Consider the following 24,054-nt stretch of genomic DNA (forward strand, 5'->3'; position numbering starts at 1 on the left):
TTTAGGTTGCATTTCCTTTTTCCGACTAAACTACTTGGGATCTAGGGAGTTTGCTTTCCCATTAGAGGTCGTCCGGGGTGTTTCCTACTTCATTCTACCCATTTCGGGATGCTTTGGCGCTTGGCCGACTTTTGGGTTCTTTTTCTGTGCCTTTTTACCACAAAAAAATGGGTCAAAATTGTTTTGACAAGGAACCGGATCATTATGGTTCCGCTAAAACTCTCTGCTGCCCGTACCGGCAAGGTGGTCCTGACGTCCTTAGGTGTGCTCAATTACGACGAAAGGTGGATATCAAATTTCATGCACCACCATCGTTGCTCACCGTCACTGCGATTGCCATTTGCACGGCACGGAACTGGAATGTCAACAACTGGCTAGGCAATTGTGAGCGTATCGAATGACCCAGAGCGACGAAAGAAACCACCGTGCTCAGTCAGACCTCCTAAGGCGTTGTCTCAAATGGCAACTGGAGAAGTTTTATCTGTCAAGCTGCCAGCACGTTCGTTGGGCTTACGAGCAAAATCGCACTTGGAGGCCGCTGACGATTGCTGATTTTTATCGCACGTCGGGTATGAGCAGGGTGGTAGTTTAGAAGTTGTGCTTCCGAACCACTTACAGCGATCTTGGACAGGTGCCGTTGTTCATTAGAATGATTGCGATCCATTTAGAGCGCACCAACCGGAAATGCGTCCTCAGCAAATAACGTTAGAATATGGCAAATGGTTTGATAATGCTGGGCAACTTTACGATCTGGCCGTCAGTTTGAACAGCGAGCCTAAACAAAGGAGGCATTTGTGAGAAACCATTCAACAAAACCTGCGTCCTGAGAAAATCTTGCGCCGATTGATGCTGAAACGCAATACGGAACGCCACTCTTGATTGCTTTTGGTGAAAAAAAAAAACCGAAACAGAACTCAAACATTTCGAAGCCCGCCGAAAAACTCACATGACGACGCAAATAAAGCAAATGGGCTTGTGGTTGCTGCAAAACATACCCTTATAGGGTTCTTCTGGCGTTTGTTATTTTTTTCCTGAGGCTTCCTGTTTGTACATTTACCTAAAAAATGCCCGAGTAGGTGCTCTGCCGTTTCGCCTGTAAACGAGAGCGTTTTGCGATCGAATATCACATCTAAAGTACACATCATCAACAAACCGACAAAAGTTCGACAAAATGCGCGGTATAGTAATGGCTATATGGCGCTTAGAAAAGGCATAATATCGCCAGGGCGCGCTTCTATGAGATTGATTCTGAGTGAAGTTGAAAAAAAAATGATAAAAACAATCCCATGCATACATTTAACTGATTGTACGGTTTCGAATTGCGCAATTGCGGTCTGGCCAGATGCTTTTTTTCGAACGAGGTATCAACATATGGCCTCTCCTTAAAGTGCTGGTGTTTTTTATGTATTACATCAAACGTATGTTCCCTTATATTCTCATTGATATCAAATTTACATGAAGCCTCAAAATCCCATCGGTTGTGTTTGCTCTGGTGATATTCGGCAGACAAAAATGGCCCTATAACATCGAAGTGAACACATAATTGTCATCAACGTTGAGATACTCAAAACAGTAATAAAACGGGAAGCATCAAAATATCGAGTGTGTCACCAGCAAAATAATGATGTAAAGTGTAAAAATTCACGACCTATTTTCGGGCCAACAAACTTCCATTGACACACACCCACTTGCAGCATGTTAAGAGATAGCATTTCCAATGTCATAATATTTTGCCAATCAACACCCGAGATGCGCGGTGATTCAGGCAACGAAATACGGGCACATCAGCAACCTTCTAATTTTATAGGGTGCTTGGTGAGAAAATTCATGCGCAACCTCCCTGAGGGCCATCGTTTTTGATGGTTATTGTCCCGATTAAAACACAAAAATTAAATCCACCTATCACCGTCACGATGGTGGTTGCAGCGTCGTCTTTCTAACAATGGTAGCCACCTTTGGCTTCTTGGACCACCTTTGGCTCGTGGATTTGTCTGTTTTTGAAACGTTTAAATTTATATCCATGCTCCCCAGGGAGAATCAAATCGTTCATTCAACGTTTTTTATCCCGGTCTAAAAGGACGACAAGAAGTGGTAGTGGTCATTGCTTTTCTAAACATTTAGCATGATTTATGCACCAACAGCTACTACCGTCACTGGGTGCGGCTTTGTGTGCCAGCCGACGAAAGAAAAGTGAGACATTTTTATTCACTCAAGCAGCGATCCTAATCGAGCTAAACATGCACAAGAGCATCGAGCGTGTTACCGGTCTAGGGTTTTAAAATTGCACTCTTACTCACATGCAGTGGTCAGAGCAGAACCCAGGCAAAGATGGAATAAGTGCGGCTTAGATCACAACGAAAAAGGCGCCGGCAGGACTTAAGAGCATTTTGTCATAAATTTTCTCACTTTCTTAATTTTCTCCCGCCCATAGCTTCTCCCATAAACCACACCTCACCGGCACACCGATTGGATTGAGATGTAGCCTGAAGCACCCTTTAAAAGGGACGATGTACCGAAGAAGCATGTTGGCGAAAAAGAAACGACACGGGCTGTTACATAAGAGCTATTTTTAGCAACCATAGTCTGAACAGCAGCATTGTCTTAACGACAACAGCGCGAAATTCAACCCCCGTCGAGAGCATTGCCCAATGGCTGACGGAAGTGCATCGGAACCGGAGTCATGTTCACAGGCGGAAGTTTTCTTCTCTGGTGAGCCGTGCTTCCAGAATCGTTCTCCGAGACGGTGTCAATGAGCGTGTAAAGTGGGAAAAAGTAGGTCAAAAAATGAGGTCTCCTGAAATGGGTCCCAGGCTTTCGCTCGAGTGGTTGTTTTGGCTAGCGAGACGAGGGAGTCGGTGTAGACATGCAAAACCATATTTTCCACTGGCCGGGTGGGAGCCGAACAGACCCAGTGGATGTAGATTGCAGTTCAAATATTGAAACAACACAAATCAACTGACTAATGAACGTCGTCTTCGTCGTCGTCGTTGTCGCGTGGCGCCTTTGACGCACAAACCAGTCCAATGAAACGCCGCAGATTCGGGAGTTGACCGCTTTGGCATCGGCACCAGCTGTCATTCGATCCTGGGTGGTCAAAAGGTGGGGTGGCCGTGGTTCGTGGTTCGTGGTTTTCCCCACGACCAAACTGCGTGGTTTATGAGGCATATTTCATCGGCCGCACAACATAAATTGCCTATTTATAGACCAGCGATGTTCGACTGACGGAAAGCAGGTCTCGTCGATGATGTCCACCTGCGGGTTTGTCACTTTTCATTTTCTGGTATGTCTCGGACACGAAATACGACCATGGATGTTGGATGTGATCACGCATCTGAATTTCATGGAAACGAAGTGTGGAAAATTCTAGTAGCGCTCCTAGTAGAGCAAAACTTATTTACTACTGCACCAATTCAGAAGTGGAGAAACACATTTTACGAAACTTCGTGCCACTCAAAGCAAAGTTCACCCAGCGACGGGCAATTTTCGGCGCAACCCTGTTAGTGTTCCGGATTAGCTTGAGAAGTGCGCCTGTGGCAAAAAAATTTACGACCCCCGCAATTAAACTTCTCAAATCCATGCCATGCCCTAAAGACGACAGTCTAATGGCCGCAGTCACGCAAATGGCAAGTGTCCCGTTTTTCTCAACACTGATGGCGTGCCTTTATTCTTCTTTTCCCCTCGGAATGCGGATCTGCGTTCAATCATGGTTCGCATGGATTGTTTTTTTTCGTAGCATTCGAATGCGGCATGCGCCGCAACAACCACTCACGCACCATTCCAGCCAGCCAGCAGAGAAACATTATTTAAAGTTCGACCGTAGAAATGCGTCTCCAGGGAATGGCACAAAAAAGCACCCAAAAATCCCATCAAAGGCAAAGTGCCGGGATTGATTTTCGCTATTTCATTCCGCTCGGTCTGGTGGGGTGGCAAAGCGAAAAAAAATGGCCGTTTGTTCTAGCCGGTAGCAGAAAGATCTGTTTCAACCGGCACGATCGCCGGGCGGCATGAGTCCGAGAACCGAACACGGGATCCGAGATCCGGATCGGTAGCACACTCTTGGGGCCGGAAACGGTCACGCTAATCCACCACCGCCTGCCGATGCCGGATGCCTCTAATTTACGGTACCCAATCTACTGATCCGGTCATTCCTCCACGGCGCTATCGTATGCGCGAGAGCCACACGGTTCTGATTCTCACAACGTGTGTGCGCGCGCGTTTGGAATCGCGAGCAGGTTAACCCCTTGCGTAGACCCCTATTTAGAGAGTCAGTGAACGAACCCCAAGCAAAGAAGCAACAATGCCCACAAATTCCCCGCGAGTGCAGTAAATCGCTCCAGCCTGGAGGTCCAGCCTAGAACAAATGTTTCCACAAAATTCCACAACGGCATGGAGCGAGTGGCAGCATAAAACCCCTGACAGCAGGAAAATAGCAATTATGGCTTTACCGCGCGGCCACATACCATCGACTATCATCGCGGGGCTGACGGTTACGTTTATTTAATTGATCATCATTAATCTTCCCGATGCCCTCCACCCTGGCATGCTGGCAAAATTGCAGCAATTCCACTGCACTCCGCCGCAAGGCTGCTATAAAACCAACCTCTGACACATGAACTGGAGCTTAGACGTACGGAAATTGCTAGCGTAATGATTTGCATCGATGTTTTAGCGTGTATTTTTATCGGAGGCGCTTGTTTTTCTATCGCAAATGGGAGCTACTGCCGGTTCATAAATCGCACTCCAGCCGCTCTTGGTCGCGGTTTAAAAGTTGCAATTATACACGTACGCGCCTACCATATGCACAACGAACGGGGTGGTAATAATTGAACCTAGAGTTTCGAATCAAGCTTGAGCTTACGAGTGGTTGTAGCGCTAGTGTTCTGAATCATCACAATCCGTTGGGGAGAGCTCGCTGTATGAACGGGTGTGTTTGCTTTGGCCTACAATAAATTTGATGAAAATATGGCTCCCAGAGTGAGCTGAATTTATTTTCTTCTAGCACGAGGATAAACACTCGAGTGCAATCGCATTATGGCTCTAGGGCAATATTGGTGTTAAGCTTATAACCGACACAAACAGAATGAGTATATTATCCTCCTTTTGATGGAACCACTTTTACGTGCGTCTATAATGGACGTATTTTATTCTATCTTATAATCCTCCTGACGCCAGGAAGATTGCATCATCCCTCGCTTACCATCGTAGAAGCATCATCAGCTTCTACTGCTTCTAGCATCAAATTTGACCTAATTACCGTCCTCCATCACTCGATGCCTCGAGACCGTGTGCAGTTAATTAATTTTCCCCATACCACGGCCAGCTGGGATGCGCAGGAGTACGCAAGACGATTTCCCCGACAAAGGTAAGTAAATCCACTCGATCGTTGCAATGCACTCACGTATTACAGACGGCATAGTTTATGGAGTGCATTGGCGATGCTGAACTATTCCGCCACTAGGAACCAAGCGGCTTGCTGAAAGAATTAGTTCGCTTTTTTATCGTTCCTTCCCCTAGCTCTCAAAATCAGAACACATCTGGTCGATATTAGCGTGTGTTTACACGCCAGCGCCAGTGGCGGCGGTCGGTAAACCCCTGAATTTAAACACCACCAACATGAAAGAGAAGCTCCACTAAACCCCCGCCCAGCAGATCGAAGCTCTGAGCTTCTATGGGTGGGATGGCCGTAAACGAACGTAAAATGTAGAGGAAAAAATCTAGAACCCAGCGAGCGAATTTATTGATTTACATATCTTGGCGTTCGTCTGGCCGAGGCAACGGTTTCGATGTGCTATGGGGTGGGAAAAAAAGGCATCCGTAAGGGCGGCACGTAACAAAGTTAACCCCGAGAAACGATAAATAAAAACAAGGAAACAACCGATGCTCCTGCCGGAATGTGTGTTCGTGGATTTGCTTAGAGTTCGTGGGTTTCCCAAGATTTTGAATCTTTTTTTTCGTAACAGGTCGTGCTTTCCGGGAGGTGTTCAGTAGCGTAAGCATAGATAAAAAGTGGAAAGGTAAAACATGACTCAGAAGGAACAGAAGAAGGTTTTTTAAGCAACCTCATCATTCTATTTCAAATAAGTAAAAGAAACGAGAATGATTTTTTGTGCACGGAAAAAGAGTAAGAATTGTTTGAATTACAGTGAGCAAAATATTCTAGAAGACATTTGCAACAGGATATACGCGCCTTTATTCGATATTGTCCGTATGAGCATAAGGAAACAATAAAAATAAACTCAAAAATCCACAACTAAGAGCTAAAGCGAGATCTCACACTGTGCATTCCGTTCACGATTGGTCGTAAATCAAGCCAATACATCGATGAAGAAGTTCACAATCGAAGGGAATAAAATTTTGATTTTCTGGAGTGCAACCGAATCATCATCAACGTCAAAACCGATGATCGTCAACAACACGAGACAGTAATAAACGCTGCTGTGCGTGTTTGATTCGAACCTCCTTTTGGCGCCAACGGCTGGCACAAATCCACCCATGTGCACTACCACTGCAGCACTACTAAGTAGCGTGTTTTGTTCGTTTCGTTTCACTTAGAAGGCTAGGTTCGATTCGCGATGCGTTCACTCGAATGAGCTCACTCACTTTCATTCAACCCGATCCAGTGCGCCAAAGTGCAAGCAAGAGCACTGCAAGTGTCCATGGTTATTTATGGCGTCTAGTCGCGTACGCGTGCAACGAGATGATGATGCACTCGTTCGAAGGGCGGCACACCGTGGGGGTCTAGCTGCTTTCCAAGTGTAGCACGGATTATGTCTTTTGTTCCGAAGTGAAGGAGATTATGATGACGGCAGCTACGATCTGCGCCACGGACAATGCAGCCGCGTTGCATATCAATCACGCTAATGACCATTGTTCTCGCACGAACCGTCTACGGACTGCGTGAATGATGACAAACCCACAGCAAAACCCAGTGGACGTTACACATGACCGTGGTATTGGAAATCAATTAAATCTGGGAACCCGCATTACGCCTTTCTCGGCCCGAGCGCGCGTGTCATCCGAAAAATGTTCGTTTAATCAATCCGGCACGTGACTTGAAGCACCAATATGTCTCCCGACAATTATGCAATGGCGTTAGATTTTACATCTCAAGGTTTTCTACATCCCAAAATAGACCATGAAAATAATCCTAAACCTGCGGGGACAAATCATATATTTTCCTTGCATACAAGGCACGGTTGGAGCTTTATTAGAATTGTGATTTAATCAGAGTTAATCCAATGCAACCAGCGTACTCTTTTGCTCTCTCTCTCGTTTTATGCTTATGGGCCGTGGCGAGTGGTCAATAAATCATGACCCAACGCTTTTGAACTGGTGCGCTCGGGCTCAATTGTTATTCGATATCGTACCGCATGGTGTATTCGTTGAACGTTAACGAATCGGAGCGGAAAGATGCCACTCAGCCAGGATAACAGTGCGCTGCAACAATCCCGACGCATCTGACAACGTTCGCATGCAATCTCATCGTCCACGGCCGCGCAGTCCCGTGGGATCGAAGGGCGCTTGGTTCGCAGCATGCCTTCATCGACAACATTAATCGAAGACAAACGCAATCGAACCGCCATTCGTCCCGACCCGCGATCGTTCTACAAAAAGGAGAAAACACCCACCACCCGTGGTGACCCGGCGGAGTTGGCGTTCTCAGGCATTCGTGTTCTTGACCATCTCGCAGCGGGATGACCAGACTGGGGCTTACTCCGGTCCGGCAATTAAATACCCATGCCGCACCGAACCAATGGCTGAGCCACGCAACGACCGATAACGCTCCGACCAGCGATGATAACCCGATAAAAGGGTGCTTTTCCGAGCGGGATGGGGTGCCGGCATTCCCTGGTACTGGGCAGCCCATTTCCCTGGGAGGCGGCGTAATCGAATCGCAGCCGCATCTAGTTGCTTTTAGAGCGAATTATTTTCAATTTAGATAGAACGTTGATTAAATTGATGATTGCTCTCTGGGCAAGCTTTCGGCGGGGAAAGCATTTCCCTCGTTTACCGTCCCTCGAGGAAAGGGAGCGAAAAGCGAATGCAATGATAGAGCAATTTTTCATCCGCCTTTTAGTGGCATCATTGTCTGTTGAGCCGACCGGCTGTCGATAGGATGTGCGGGCATGAAAAATGCTTCCAATCGCCCGAAGGCCGAAGTTGCTATGGATCAGCTCGAACAGATCAAACCCACCTGGGAGCATTCTTCTTAGGATCCTTCAGTATCACTTAAGAATCAATTCTTTAAATCGAGCGGAATAAAATCCCCTTAAGGGATATTTCATTTCTGCCAGAATTCCAATAAAACTGAATGTCCTTTTAGCAATTGTTTCGTAGAAAAAGTAGAGTACAACGCGAAAGTTTCTCATACATATTGCTCCAGCAGTTTGTTTCAGTCATAAAATTTCTGCTTAAGCGGGGGTGTGCATCCAATAGAAGCATGCACATTCTGCAATTGCAACCAATTAATTATGCATGACGGCAGAGGTACCAGTAATGCCCCAGAGAGTATGGGGCAATGGGTTTGCTTTTGAATTTGTACTTCCTTAGGGACGTAAGCATAACGGACAAATGGAAAGAAAAAGCACCAACACGACTGTTATGCGAATGCAGCACCATCGCTGTTGGTCCTTCAGCGTTGGCTCGTGCCCAGCGGTTAGCGATGATTTATGGTGAACTGATTGTTATTAATAAGTGTGATTTATGGCGGTAATTGATTTATCGCTCTTTCCCGTCTTTCGTCAAGAACTTCTTAACTGGCAGGGAGTCAAAAATAGTTTCCAATCCAGGATCCATGATCCGTGGTAATAATTCATTTTTATCGCGTTCGACAAGACGCTTCCGCAAAGCTCATCGGCAAAAAAGATGCAAAATAGAATCAATATTACTAAATGTGTCTGTAAGCTAAGGCAAAAACTTCCTAGTAAATATCAATCGATTGTACAAACGGACTCACCATATGTTGAGGAGTTTTTGGTTTCTTCACCAAATCAGGTACTTTGAAGGTGGTGACGGCTTCGATCACTTCGGCGAGCAGAAGCCCATCGCGACAGTCGGCGGACAGGTCCGACACCTTCCTCTTCGACTTTGCCCGTTCCAGATAGTAGTTGGCCCAGTCGGTGTAGATCTGTGGAAGGCACAAAAGGATAAGATATTAGGCTGAAGAATAACGTCAAAACGGGATAAAGGAAACAGCGTTAAAGGTAACGAAGCGCATTAGTATTATTAAATTTATTCTACAGCTAACTCCAATCTGCTAGGACAAATATAATTCGTTGCCAACAGGATGCTGAACCTGTAACATATGGTACCGTGGACGTGTGTCCGTTGGCCGTCATTTCGACAGGATGGGCGCGCCGGGCATGGTTAGATATCTAGAAATCACGAAGCACAGAAGACAACGCCTTCAAGCGGGGCATCAAAAGGACACTGCCAAAACATTGACGTTGTCGTGGAGCAACACCCAACAGGGAGGGCGATATTTGGATCCTTCTGGTCAGTAGACGAGCAAACGATGCTTGTCTGGGCGACAAAAGGACACGCAGAGAGAGTCAGAGGGACACATCTAAATGGAAACACAAATTCCCTGGGGACTTGTGAAGAGGCAGGCCTCGGGGCAACACAGCCGGTTCAGATAACGTCCTGCTTCATCGAATATTTACGTTTTGATACGCCAAATGTGAGTCACCCACCCGTTTTCTCATATCTTGCGGGGCATTGCGTATGGGCACACTAAAAGGCTATGATTTCAGATGATGTTAAAGAGACATTTTGATCTTGAGCTGAATCCGTTCAAGTCCAAGCAAGAATAGCATGTCCTAAGTAAGATGCACTTGTTGGGATGCTAGCAGTGTGCGCTACATGGCACGAGCCACAGCAGACAAATGGAGCCAATAAGGGTAGGAACATTTCGGTCCATAAATTTCGAATAACGCCAAAAATCCTAAAGCATCTTCTGCATCCTGCCGTTAAGCAGAATAAGGCTTACGGAGAGAATGCGAAGAACGAGCATAACACTTCTTGAACAAAGCGGCCCAAAAGGCACAAGAGGGCAATATTTGCGCGAGATAAAATGCATCCTCACTTTTTGGAGGCTTTTTTTCTGCCAAGCATTCGCCAGTGCCATGCAAAGAACCTTCGTTTTGTGCTTAGCGGAACAAACACGACAGGCTGTTGGCATTAATCTCAACTCCACTCTGAGCATGCAGCAATTTGGCACTGTTAAGAAAGCCATTTGTTTTATTCGATGCTCGTTTCGCTTAAGAGCCTGCTGAGTAAGGCACCATTTGTACCAGTTGTTGCTTTACTTGACCTTTTTGTTTAACAAAAACGCCACTACCACTAGCGTTTTATATCGAGAATGATACAAAATAGGGCAGTATTAGCGCGGAATGACGCGACTAGCAAACACATTAAGAAGTTGCTCTTAATAAATTTGGCCTAATGATGTGATTCTTGGCAGCTGTTGGACGCAGTTTGCATTTCACGCGAAGATGTTCTTTCGATCATAAAATGAACGCCTTTGATCAATCAGAAATGGGGTCGCTAAAAAAACAACATTTGGACAGTTTTGAACCCCAAAGTGCACCTTCGTCTCATCAGCAGGTGCCATTTTTATGTGTGCATCCGTCATCGTCACACCGTTGTACACTTCAAAGCAAATTCCCCGAATGAAACGTTCTTTCGGCGGCTCGCGTCACTGACCTGGCGCGCTTCTTGGAAAAGCGCTGCAGAAAGTGACAAGTTGGGTGAGAAAGTAAATAAACTGCCAAATCAAATCAACAATTCATCGTCGGCAATCAACATTGCGATGGCGAGGGAGATCATTTCTTTAATGTTTTTTTTTTGCTTGCTCTTCTTCGTTCTTCACGATGATGAAGCATAAGTCACACTAAGACGTCAAGTCAGCGCGGCGTGTTTCTTTTCCCAATTAAAATCCATCCACGGTATCTTGGCAACTTTATCCCCCTCTCGAAGCTGACACTTGGAGTCGGCAGTTCCGGATGAGAGGAACGTAATTTGGAAGAAGCGGGAGACTAAATTCGCTGGCCTGTATTGGGAGGTGGGAAAATTCGACGCAACCCCGATCACGGTTTTACCACGCGCCATGAACCGATTATGTGGTGCCCGGACTTGAGGAAAATTCTCGATTTTCCCCTCCGAAACGTGTTATGCACGGGAAAATGTAACGAGCAGTGAGGTCGCTGGCAGGACGACGAGCGGGAGGTGTCAGCATAGCTTCATAATGTTCCTTCGGTTGGTAATTTATCTTTTCTCGCTTGCTTTCTTACGCGCCGCGTGGTTCCGCTTCAGCGCCCGCCTTCGCTGACGGAAAATGAGGAAGCGTCCTTTAAAAGATGATTATTTTTTATCTGCTCAACATATTTTCGCCACCTTTTTTGCGCATAACTCGCGCTCTTTCCATCTCTCGCGTGGGGCTGGCTTGATGGCGTGTGCGTGCGCATCCGTTTTGCAGAGAATTTGCATGCTGGGATTTTTGGGAGTTACATACAAAGAAAACGTTCCGCTTCGGCATGGTTGGTTGAGGATTAATCAGCTGTAAATGGCGCTTGGGATGTGTATGTGCTCCTTATGGTACATCCGTGCCTCTACTTCCACAGTTAGCTTTTAACGACGATCCCTCTGGTAGGGTCACAAAAAAACGGCCAACGGTACAATCATTTTCCCGGTCTTCCTATGGTGACGGAAGCAGGAAGCGGTTTTTTCCATGGTCGCATAATTCAAGGTTTGGTCAGTTATGGTGCATTTTAAATTCATCCCTGCCTATCCACGTGCTTCGTACTTTTTTACCCAGGCTTTGTGAGAATACGCATTAATTTAATGTCATCATATAAAAGCGTGCTAAAAGTGTGGCCATACTTGAGGGGAAAAATAAACGAGACTCGTTAAAAGTCTCTCGAAACACACTCTCCCCAGCGGGAGAACAAGTGGAATGAGTCGGGAAAATCCCACACGAGTCACCCAGGCTACTAGTGGTCGGAGTCGCTTTTCCGACGTTCACGGAAAATCGCACCTCGGATGGAGTTAGCGTCAACGCCACGATCGTCTCACACCAGACCACTACCATTCCCTTCACCGTAGGTCAACATCCAAGAGCGCGCGTTATTTATGGCTTTGTGCCCTTTTTCATTTTCCACAACCTTTTGCTTGCCGCTCTATTCCTAGTTTCCTCTTTGGGTTTTCGTAACTTTACGCCATTTCGCGTGTCTTACAGCGTAAAGTCAGCGGCCAACGCGAGCGGCACATATGTGCAGAACCGACGGCAGGAGCATGAGCATATTAGCACGAGCCCGAGAAGCTTGTACTACAAGTCTATTCAACCATATTTTTTATCACTAGAACAATATTTTTGTGTTCGAGTTTTCCTTTCGCCTAGCTCCGAGCTAACACGCCCCTCGGTATCTTTGGCCCCAAAGGGCGACGTGATGGGCAGGGCGCTAACTGGAAAACTGCAAACGATGGAAATCCCAATCCCTTAAACGTTAGCCATGAACGTACGTATGATATAAGCCAATAGCCGGTGCGACGCCGGAGTCGGGTGGAAAATGGATAACAAAACCAAAAACAAAAAACTGCAACATAATTAATTACCTCATGAGTCGTTTCCTAACCCCACGGAAACCCTTCTCCCACAATCTCCAGCGCCACTGCGGCTCTCGCGTCGTCAAAAGCATCACAAAAGTTAAGCCCCCAGTTTACGGAGCACGTCGAGGTTTTCCCCAATCCATACCATGGATTCATTACGGTCGTATGCTTCGGTTCTAACTTTTCCGACCAAATGATTATTTTTTTCGATGTATGGTGTGGTGTTTTTTTTCCTCGCTGTCAGTGACTTTTTGCACAGCCCGTGTCACGTCCTCGTGGCCTCATCCTAAGCTACTACCACTTCCGGTCGATCCGAGAAGCCGTCTCGAGTCGACGAAGCGCGAGGTGTCTCTTAAGGTCAGCGCGGGTTCAGTCGCCGTCTCGGGAGGTTATTTTAGGAAATTAAATCGTGAACTTTGTTTTGGTGTACTCAGTCATCTGTCGTGGTTAGTTTTTGCGCCTGGTAACGAGGGAGGGGGAGTTGTTCTGTTTACGAGCATTAATATTTCGTGGATTATGTGCTAAATTTAAACATATAAGAAGCACTTATCTTACCTGTGATAGATTTTTCGTCACGGAAAGATCGTCACATGATCCTTGACCACTTACACAACGGCCCAACATTATGCTGCACTGCTTGAAACACACTCACAAGTGGATTCTATTTTCTTCTCGCAAATCAATTCACACCCAAATTGAATCCGAAAATTACCTCCAACCTTTCGGACGTCACTGGGGCGCCCATTCATAAATCATTTCCATTGCCATGCGCGTTCACGAAACGTGGGGAATGAAAGTTTTGGCACAGCTACAGAACGGAACAATTTCTCTTTTCCATGCGTTCCGTTTGGTTTCATAATCGCTAGCAGCCAGCTAGAGGTCGATCAGCTAGAGGTGTTTGAAGGGATTAGCCACCTGCAAGCGTAGTACACTTCGTACATTAGCCATCCACTGGGTGAGATGTAAATGATCACTTTTGCTCTGTAATCGCCTTCATCATAAGTCACCAGGGTGCGCAATCCGAAAGGCAAACAAATAAACAAATTAGCCACCCGGAGGTCAATCAGTGCCGAAGCAGTTCATTGCTTACGCCGTGGAAGGCGAGAATGAATGTGGCCGTAATGCTGCCCACGAAGAAGGACCTCGCGCAATTGCGTGCCAAGTCATAATCCATCATCTAAATCGCGCCCATTCTCACATGAGACGGACGTGTTTCGCTCATGCAGGTCCTCGATTGCTGGAGCGTACGCCCAGGCATAAACATTTCACTTTGTAGTGCCTAATGCAGCTGAACGAACGCAAGGTTCCTTACGACGGAGTGAATGGCGTGCGCTAAAAGGGGCACACGAGAAGAGGATCAATTTTATTTCGTTTCCGGTGACAATTTGTTACGGTCTGTCGCATTTCCACGCCCAATGCCGACCAATTGACGGCTTCACCTGTGCATAATAGATTTTTTGTCATCGCCCGAATGAACTGCACAAAAAGTATTCCAGCTAGCCAGCCATCGACGCCAGGAAAGCGGGATCGCTTGCTGGGCAGCATAGTTTTAATGTTTGGAAGAGCATAAAAATAGTCCCGAAAATTAACCCTTCTCTTCGACTGACACTGGCGCCGATCGTCCTAACTGGACTACTAGCGAACGGCCACCTTCGTGGTACATGCACAATCGAGCCAAGGTACTGCAGTGCTCGTAGAACAGCTCTACTATATGCGCGCCATTGCAACGCCATGGTAGACCGAAAAATCGAGAGAATGGTACGTTATTTATAGACGGTTTGTTTTTCCACGTTTTGTTTCTTTGTTTATGCTTCAACGTAGGGCAGAAAATCGAGCGGGCGAGTACCGGGACACGGGTTCCAAAGGGTTCAAAGGCATTTTGTCTGCGGCGTGTTGGTTTCCTCGTGCAGTGTCAGTGCAGTTCTTGCAGCGCAGGAAGGAAGCTCGTCCCTCGTCACGCGACCAGATCCGTCAAAAAGCCGCTTGGCACGAGGGACTTGCGGGTTGCAGCCCGGTCCCGTCTGGGTGCTGGTGTCATCGGGTGTTGATGCATGACAAATGGATAATTGCGCCTTGACGAACTGTCAGCTCGGCGCGTGGTGGGATTCTCTCTGATTTCCGGGTTAGCGATAAGCCACCGGAGACCGCAGAGACACACCGTTGAGTGGTAAAGGTCGCGCTAAATGTGCAATCAAAGAGAATTTCATTTACGCACGCACCTGCGTCCAGCCACAAAGAGCGTGGGTGACCAGTTTCGGTGGCGTTGCATCAAAAATTCTCACGTGCCACGTGGCACGAATTTGCCGTCGTGAATTTGAAATGAGCCGACACCCGTACCGGTGGGAGGTTGATAGCACACTATGCGTTCATTAGTCGCGGGTGAAAATCGAAATCACAGCGTTTGGTTGGCTCAACCGGAACAGGAGCTCCGGTTTGAAGGGTGTACGGATTTGGTGACCGGGATTTCCGGTTCGGTTTCCATTACGCCACATCATGACACCCTCATTGGACCACCCATTTCGGGGAACCCTTCAGCCACGTAACGATGAAAAATAGAAGAACTTAATTCATTGCCGCAGTGTATAATATCCCATCCAACGAAGCAGCTTTATATCGAAAAGCACTCATCGGAAACAACCGATAGAGAACTTTTACGAAACTTTTGGCCAGTTTATTAGATCTTTCATTAGAATGAAACCCTTTTCTGATATGACTGGGTGTTAAAAGAAAATGAACGATCGGCTCGGAAGGTCCCAAAAGGCCAACCCATGCTCGCAAGGGTGGAGCGTAATGGACAAAATTGATTATCGCACCACTAGATCGCATTTCCTGGAAAACCAATTTTCATCGGGAGGTCTTCTAGAAACAAGCACAAGAAAGAAGTAAAGCTACGCTTTGTTACTAATGAAGCTAGCAAGTGTTGGCTGAAAGAATTAATAAAAATAACCTAATTAAGTACATTTCCCTACAAACCTTTGGTCCTTCTTTGTGAAATTCACTCTCACCCCGTCTGCTCAAGGAGCGCCCAAGCTGGGGCGCTGAATTTGGGGGGAAAATTGGACAAACGCTATCGTAAAGCACTCATTCGCACCCTCCGAAAAGCGAAGGGATCGGTTATGCTAAATGACGAGGGAGGCGAGAAATATGCGCTCACATCGCCAACCTCACTAACCTAATTTCGATGCCACCGGGTCGCTGCTTCATTAAGCCTCACGATCACGCTTCTGCGTGCCATTACCACCCTCGTTCTTGGGCTGCCACTCAACGGAAGCGGAAATTGAAACAACGCCAACACCGACAACGTTTCAACAACATCTCATAACGAGCAGGCGAGGCGTTGAAAAATTTAGTTACATTTCATCAACACGCCGTCCTCATCATCGGAGGTCTCCCTCGGGAGCCCAAAAATCCAACCCAGCGAGGAAAGTGCTTCCTGGACACCGCGTGAACTTCACCGATAAGCATCTTGATGCCCAACCGTGAGCGCCTTCAGATTGACTGACAGCCCACTCGCTTGCGTGGGCTCGACCTCTTTGCTTCGAGTCTTGATTCAATTTTCAATGCACCTTCATCGCCTGGCCGGAAAGAAAACCCCAGAAAAGGTCACGAAACTCGACTTTCCATCGCCGATCATCATCGTCCCCGAGATTGTCACGCCGGCCAGAAGCTCGACGGAAGTAGCGAGGACGTTTGCCTGGTGGACTGTTTTGTTTACATTTTGGGCCGATTTCTTTATTTAGGATACATCCATCGGTTTGCCTGTTGATGTTGATACGGTGTTGCTGGCGTTGTTTTGTTGTTATCTTCCGTTTCTTGGGTGGCGAGTCGGCCGAAAATGCAATCGGAAATGGAGAAAACAATCAACGCAGGAAAAACGTCGAGCGCCAAAGAAAATCCCTTGCCTTCACCAACACGCAGCGATGGTAGCCTTCTGTACGGAGGAAATCATAACACGGGATAAGGGAGGAAAATAGAAGCAAAATAGAACGCACGTCCAATCCTGCAATCGCGTGCAGCCCCAACAAAAACTGGGATCCGGAGAGGGAAGTTTGAATAAATAAATTCCCCTCGGTGGTGTGTTCCATCTTGAAGCCGTTGTCCATTTGCTGCTGCTTTCATGGAGATTTACTTCAGTCTTGGGATTTTTCTTTCCAATGCCAGCATAAATGTTTAATGTTTGACGAACCGTGGCAAAGAGCAGGGCGTCAGTAGTCCCTAGGGAAAGACATGCTTTGTCACTCGCCATAGGTACGTAAATCAGAGTGAGAGTAGTGCCGATCTGAAAAGTGTGGCGACCTGACTCAGCTGAACTGAGGAAGCTCTAGGTGCGAATCAGATTGCGATCAATCGGATCAAAGGCAACACGAGCAGCACGGTGCAGAAGCAGCTTGTGCCGTAAGCACTTTGAAGATTTAAGACGCCCCTGGCACTCGAACCCTGGCGGCTTGGGTCTCTTACTCTGCAGCTACCGAATCGATTAAGGAGCTGAGATTTACGGGTCACCTAACACCACCTAATGCCACGCTGCTCCCAAATACATTCGTCTGAGATGTCTATTGACGGCATTTAACAAGATTACAGACCAGGGTGGAGAATCTTTTGAATCGTCTGACCCGGTGCTATCGAATTTTGGGGACAGTGAATGAACGAATCGAAGGGCAAATGGTGGTTCGATTTTTTTTTGTTCTGAAACTGTCTTTCAACTCGATCTTGGCGTCTAATCCACTGCCGTAGTGCAACAAGGAATGGCTGCTCACTGATGGGAATGGGCGACGATCTATCACACGAAAAATGCCTTTGCTTTCAGGAGCGTTTGAATGTGTTTAACAAACTGTTTTTAACACAAAATTCCGGAGCTAAAAGATTATCTAAAAAATTCAACCGATGACGTAAATAAAAACGAATCGAAATGTTAATTGGATTTATCGCTCCAGCGAAAGCTGAGCATCAACTTGCTAACCAATTTTAGCAACATTGTATTCGCAGTCCGGTAGCGTGATTCAATCCGTTAAATCTGTTCCTTGTGTTATATTAAAATGGTTGCTCCGTTGGATATCGCCCACGGAACCGACGGAGATGCAAACGCACACGCAATGGTCGTGCAAAGGCCGGGAATTCTGCGAAAACCGCTTACAAACACGGTCTGCTCCTTAATTGATTCACCTTAGCAAGCGTTGGTTGCACAAAAAGGAGCATTTCACACTCAAAACATGGTAGCGAGCATATGCAAGTAGAAGACGTCACCAGTTCGAGAAATGAGCGCAGCTTAGTGCATTGGAATCACCGGGTTAAAAATATCTTCCAACTACCTTCAGGACTTCAAGTAAAGAAACACCACTTTAGGTTGTTGGAAAACACTCGATTCTAGGTATCGAATAGTTTCCTCCAAAAGCGCGAGTGCTTGTAAATTATTCATGGGCCGTGGAACAAAATGCGAATAATTTTTAGCCCACCAGAACCGGTCGTGAAGTTGAATCTGCTTGAGTGCATTAGCGATCAAGGGGAAGTGCACGTAACGTCAATGGGTGCTTGAACCTCTTGGAACAGCTCGCGGAAGCGAGGGCGTATTGCAATTTAGGGCGCGTGGTATTCGCCCGCATAAGAAATGCCTGATGAACGCCTACTAGTCGGCTATCATTCTCCATCTGGTGGAATATGGCAGAGAAATTGATGTACGACGGAAGCGAGCAATCCACGGGCACGAGTGGAAATACCGGATTCTTACAAATGAGACGATTTTATGCTTCGTTTCGATCACGATCGATCACCGGACCCGGCACGCGTTTCGACACATTTCAGCATTAACAAACACATCACTTCTCGCTGTCACGAAACATATCATCCCGCACTCGATTCGACACCCGCTTGAGAGTGCAATTTACAGCTAATGAACTTCCCCGGGATTCCGTAAACAAAGTGGCTTCCTTCCGGTGAGGAATTCCTTGTTTTGTTTCCTTCTCGGCGCGATGTAAATCACTTTTTAGAGCACACAGACTCACAACGTCGTCGCATAATAAGGAAGGGTTTCCCATGCATTCGTGCATGCTCTTCAGCGAGCAGTAAAAAACACCACAAGCGGCTCTACCAGTTGGCGATCATCACGATGCTTCGAATCACTGCATGTGTTGGAGGATTTTGCTTCGATTTCAACAACCAACACTAACCAAACTCACTTCTTCTGAGCCACTTCTTCTTTCACATCAATCAGCGTGTTGTGCGAGCGTTGCGATTTATTCCGCAAACTGCATCCAATGCACTGTTGCACCGCAAATGCAACCCGCTGGCCGGGTTTGGTAGTAAAATTACACGAACGCACCCATACACACACCTCGATCAGGACAGCGAAACGAAACCGCGTTCACGTCCGGGAAACTATTTTTAAAGAAGCACCGGAATTAATTGCCTAATAAATTGCAACCCTTTAGGTGAACCATGGCCGCACGCGGTTCTACCGATGGACGAATGGTCGTTTGTCGGCACAAACTGTTGATCGTATTATCGCTTTCCCGGGCTCGAACTTTTGAATTTCTCTTCGACGCGTCTGCCGCAAACGATGTGCACCACGCACGTGCGTACGGCGTTCTACGTAGATGCGTTCCGAGCTCCCAAACATGAACCACTTCTACTTCCATCGACGACGTCGCGTTCTCGAGCCCTTCCGCCCGTTCTAACGCCAACACGATCGATTTCTGAGCGTGCCCAAAACCGGTGGGCCACGCGTGCGCCGTGCGCCAGAGCTCGTGCTGCGTGGTTTATGCTGGGGCGCATTGCGCATGGCACAAGACGATGCGCCGGCCATCCAAGAAGTGCTCGCGCACGTTCATCAGAGGGCTTTCCCATCACGGAGCCGGCAATGAAGCACGGAGTAGGCAGGTTTGAGTGGTTCTTGGTACCGCACGTTAGCTGGCTGGTGACGGTTCTTGAAGGTGCGCTTGGTGCGTTCAACCTTTACGCGGCTCCACTCAAACGGGTGTTACTTATTTGGCAATGTTTCACGGAAAAGAGACCCGTACGAAGGGCCTCCCGGTGCAAGCGATGACGATGGTGGTGACGATGACGCATAAATAACGGGCGCCCTCGCATGAAGGCGCAGCACCACTGCTTTGTCTGGGCGCGATTGGGAAGGTTTCTCCGCGGTTGGTTTTCTGTGCCGTTTCCCCCTTAAATGTCACGAGACAGCGCTTTCAGTGTGCCGGCAGAAGAACGATGAATCGTGATGCCCTTCGTTGTCGAAGGCCAGATGTAAGGAGCGGTACAGCTAGTGGCCCTTTGTGTGAGGTAGCTTCCTCACTTTCCGGTGCGTGCGATTTTTCCCAGTTCGATCCCGGAATGTGAGCGCACACGTGTGACCTTCGCAGCTTTACGGATTTTTTGGACCACGACGCACACGCCCGCTCATAATAGCCTGTTACGGATGTTTACGTAACAATGCCAGCTGTTCGGCGGAGCTATTTTGCTTCCAACTCGGGGACATTCCCGCTGGATGATCGCGGTGATAATGCGTTCGCTCCAAAAAGAGGGAGCGCGCATTCTTCGCAGGCGAGAAAAAAGACACATTTCAGCGTAATTTCCAGCATAAATCTACGGGAACATGAGCTCCATAAACTCCGATAGAAAGGTAACAAATTCGAAAGAAAACCGAAGCCATACACCTGACACCCTGCGAGCATCAGAAACAACAGGAAATGTTGATCGAAGAGGGCGTAGTTTATGGATTTCAAACATCAATAAATTAAAAATGAGTGTTAACAAGGCCTTTAAATAAATTTACTTACAAAAATCCAAAAACCAAACTACAACCACGCAAGAGAGTGGAATCAATCATCAAACTCGCGGGAAGTTATTTAACTTAAATAATGTCTCATCGAAACTACCATTATGAACGCCGTTAGCTCCCCAAATAGCGGCGTTGCTGAAGCTCGTTTTCAATGGGGGAAAAACATGTCGTTTGATTGAATAATTCATGCTCATAACTGGCACATGAACAACCACGGAGCGTGCTCTTTCCAAGCGTTTAATATTCTAAGCGCGTGCCGTTTAGCATATTTTCGACCATTTTTAAGAGCCTCCGGTAATCGATATTATTTTTGCAGTTCATCAACCAAGCGCATTACGCTTGCGATTATCAGCGCTTTCGGGTCGGCATCCATGGGCTGTTAGAAGGTATGGAGGGCTGACTTTGAGATCGATTTTGGCATCCTAATTTCGGACCCGAACAAGCCATCAGCGTATCCATAGTTAGTCCACACCCGACCGCAAAGCGGTGTCATCGCCATCAAATATTCGGCAGCTGCCCGGAATGCAACTACAGGTCCTCCACCCGATCCCAGAACAGCGCGTCCGTATGCATCGCAGTTATGGGCACAAATTTCCATTCACCCAGCAATTCAACGACGACACATGCTGCTGAGGCATGTTACGTGCACCAGACAGCCGCCATTAGCGCCGCCGGCGATAATAACGCAACCATCATCCACAGCAAATCGATCGATACGGCTTGTTTCCACGGTAGGGCCGGCGTCGAAGGAGCACACATTCTGGGCGAAGGCTTAGCAGGAAAAACAGCAAAAAAAATCTCAACGAACGGACATTGACACCGAGGGCCATTATCATTCGGCCAGAGCACTCGCCCTTTTGGCAGGACCTTCATCAGAATGAGGTGAACAAAAAACGCGCCACCAGCCTTGGCAAGAAGGGCAGCTTTCGACGGTCTGGCAACGAACGCCTGTTCAACCGCTGCCATTGACCCAACCGCAACATAATTAGCGCACATGGGTTGCACCGCAGAACGCTTTGTTTATGATGCAATCGCTGCCACAAGCAGCCCACCGTTCTGATGGCCCGCGAGGGCGAGGTTTATGCATTTCCAATCGCGAAACAATTTGCATAATTTAATAATCTTTTTTTTTGCTCAACTGTTTCATCGACCTCTCACTTCGACTGAGCGGCATGCGAAAGGTCGATACTGCGAGCCGGCGGTTATGGAAGCGATCGTTGCAGCTTGTTTATTATCATATTTTCGTACATAATTTCTCCCCTGTCCTGTCGACGGTTTGTGGAATGTTTTCTTTTCTCAATAAAAAAAATCATGACTCGCATCATAAATTATCCACTGCGTGAGGCACATACGGCAGCTGCTCAGGGTTGCCTTTGGCTATTCAAGGATTTTGTTTGCAAGAATAGTTTCAGCATTAGAGCAACCGTGGTAACGTACGTGCGTGCAATTGGCGATCTGTTAAACGCATCATCGTGGTGTATCCGTTTGAGCAATGCATAATTTCCCTAATTGAATCATCACAAGCACTGGCGTCCTGTTGCTATCTACATCGAAAGGCAGACATTTGAATCGACAAACAATTCCCGGCCTCAAGCTCCCGATTCCCGACTCGTGTGTGTGTATGTGTGTTTTGGGTGTAAATATTTGCAATTTCACTTTTCATCGCCTCCGTGCAGCGAAACGTCCGTCCAACCGAGAGCTCGGCATCGTTTATGCGAATCAATATTTAAACGGATTCCGATTCGGCAAGATCGCCTCCAATGTAGTGGCGTCTACTCGCAGCAAACAGCATGGGGATATGTCCAAGGATGTTGGGAGCAGACGGTGGAGGCAACTCGATTGAAACAACATTGACACTTCCGTGTTGCTGTCCAAATGGTGGCTACACTGGGATGGGCTGGAAAAACCCTACCGATTGTTGGACACTGACGAAATGTGCCGCTTCGTTCACAGTCACATCCCCCACAATTGCACGGTGTGTGAGTGAGCGGTGTTGTTTGGATTCGGAAAATTACAATTTGATTAAAACAAATGATGACATTTATCATGTTCGAACACCTTGCACTCCATTGCGGGCGGTGTTTTCGCTCGCCAACCGCTGAAACAGCACCACATGTTGACTTAGTCTGGCGTTGAGGGGCATGATGAGCCGCGTGGAAAGGACCCCCGAGTCCGGATTTCGATTCGGAAATGCAATTACTCATCGATCGCTCGGACAAAGGTCGCCAGCCGGCCGGGAAGGTTCGTCCAAATGGCGGGGCGATGATGTCAACAATTTTCCGTCATTCCTCCAGGATCAACCAACGAGTCCTGCGGGCGCGACGTGACCTGCAACGGTCTGATCGTCTGACCACGTCCGGCACACAAATAGAGGCCATACGCAAGTACGGAAGCGTACGGAAAAGTGAAACCAGTTGCCGGTTGCTCGTAACCAATCGAAATTCACCACCGCTACCGCTTCCGAATGCAATCGGGTTTGATGTTACCGGATGTGCATTTCGGTTCCGTACGCAACACGGGTTCCATGAAGCCTGTTTTTGTTCGTTTGTGGATAAATCGGGAAAAATCACAAACGGCAGTGGCATCGAAAACCAATTACTTGGGAAAAATTCTGTTTGTCGCTGGTGGCTATCTGGGGGTAGATTTCACTTTCATTTGCAGCAGCTCACATGTTTGAATGTTTTCGCTCCCGTGGGTTGCGTAAACTCAATCGTTTGTGAATTGATTATTTTCTATTTGCCACTGCATGAAGATCAAAACGATGAACTGGTCGCTGGTACCGACATGTTTATTTTATGCAGAAAATGAGTGGAAATAAAAGCACAAAGATGAGCTCACCTAACTGCTAGACGATGTTTCCACAAAAGCCTAGATGATATCAATCCATAGCTCATACTAGCGATTGCAGAAGCTTCTTCCTAACCTTCAAAAGGTAATTCATCATGGACGTATGAATAAAATCTCATTAACCCGTACCCGTTAAATCCAAAACGGTTCAAGGGATAGAGTCCAACCGAGTCTAAAATCACCGGCACAACGAGAATGAACCACGTTTTCCGAACAAAAACACAAGCTACGCCATGGAGAAGGTGGTTGGTAGACCAAATTATGGGTACCCAATGTCGACCACCGGATTTTCCACCTCGCAAATCACCAGGGATTACAATCCAAATCATCCGATTAGCAGTTTCCCGGTTTTTGGTCCCTTCAGGTCGTCAGAACAAGCGTCACAGTGAGCGAACAGGGCGCATCACACGCGAAAGATAGATTCGTACCGTACCGCTTCATCATGGAGCCGTGGAGCTCATGAAGGGACATTCGCTTTCCATACGATAACCGAGGGGCAAACGTCCATCGAGGAAGCTATTTTCGTTCCATGAAGGGCTTTGTTTGGACTGTGTCCAACGGCGCGACTGGTCGGTTGACGATGGCGTCGGATATTTGCATAGAGCATTTAAAAGTGTAATCTAGTCCATCTATTTCACGTCAATAGCGGATAAATGACTCGTTTTTCACGCGTCGTTCCATGACGGTACGGTATTGACGTGCCGATAGGCTCTTTAAGCGACGGCCAGACCAAACGAACGCAGCACAAACACCAGACAAGCCTCCTGGTTAAAAGAGATAGTCCCTTTCTTCTACGGTCGGTGAATAATTGGAAAATTTCCTAT

The 24,054-nt window shown here is 47.2% G+C and overlaps 1 protein-coding gene across 1 annotated transcript in view; it reads right to left on the bottom strand.

Annotated features, from left to right (window-relative positions):
* The window catches only part of LOC128727334 (protein sickie), a 193,807-nt gene that overhangs the window by 149,750 nt on the left and 20,003 nt on the right, over positions 1 to 24,054 (bottom strand). Inside the window, exon 2 of the mRNA XM_053821234.1 lies at positions 8,957 to 9,127. Coding sequence (XP_053677209.1) covers positions 8,957 to 9,127 — 171 coding nt within the window. The remainder of the gene's footprint in view (positions 1 to 8,956; positions 9,128 to 24,054) is intronic.

The sequence above is a fragment of the Anopheles nili genome, chromosome 3 (genome assembly GCF_943737925.1).
Source record: "Anopheles nili chromosome 3, idAnoNiliSN_F5_01, whole genome shotgun sequence".
Lineage (NCBI taxonomy): Eukaryota > Metazoa > Arthropoda > Insecta > Diptera > Culicidae > Anopheles > Anopheles nili.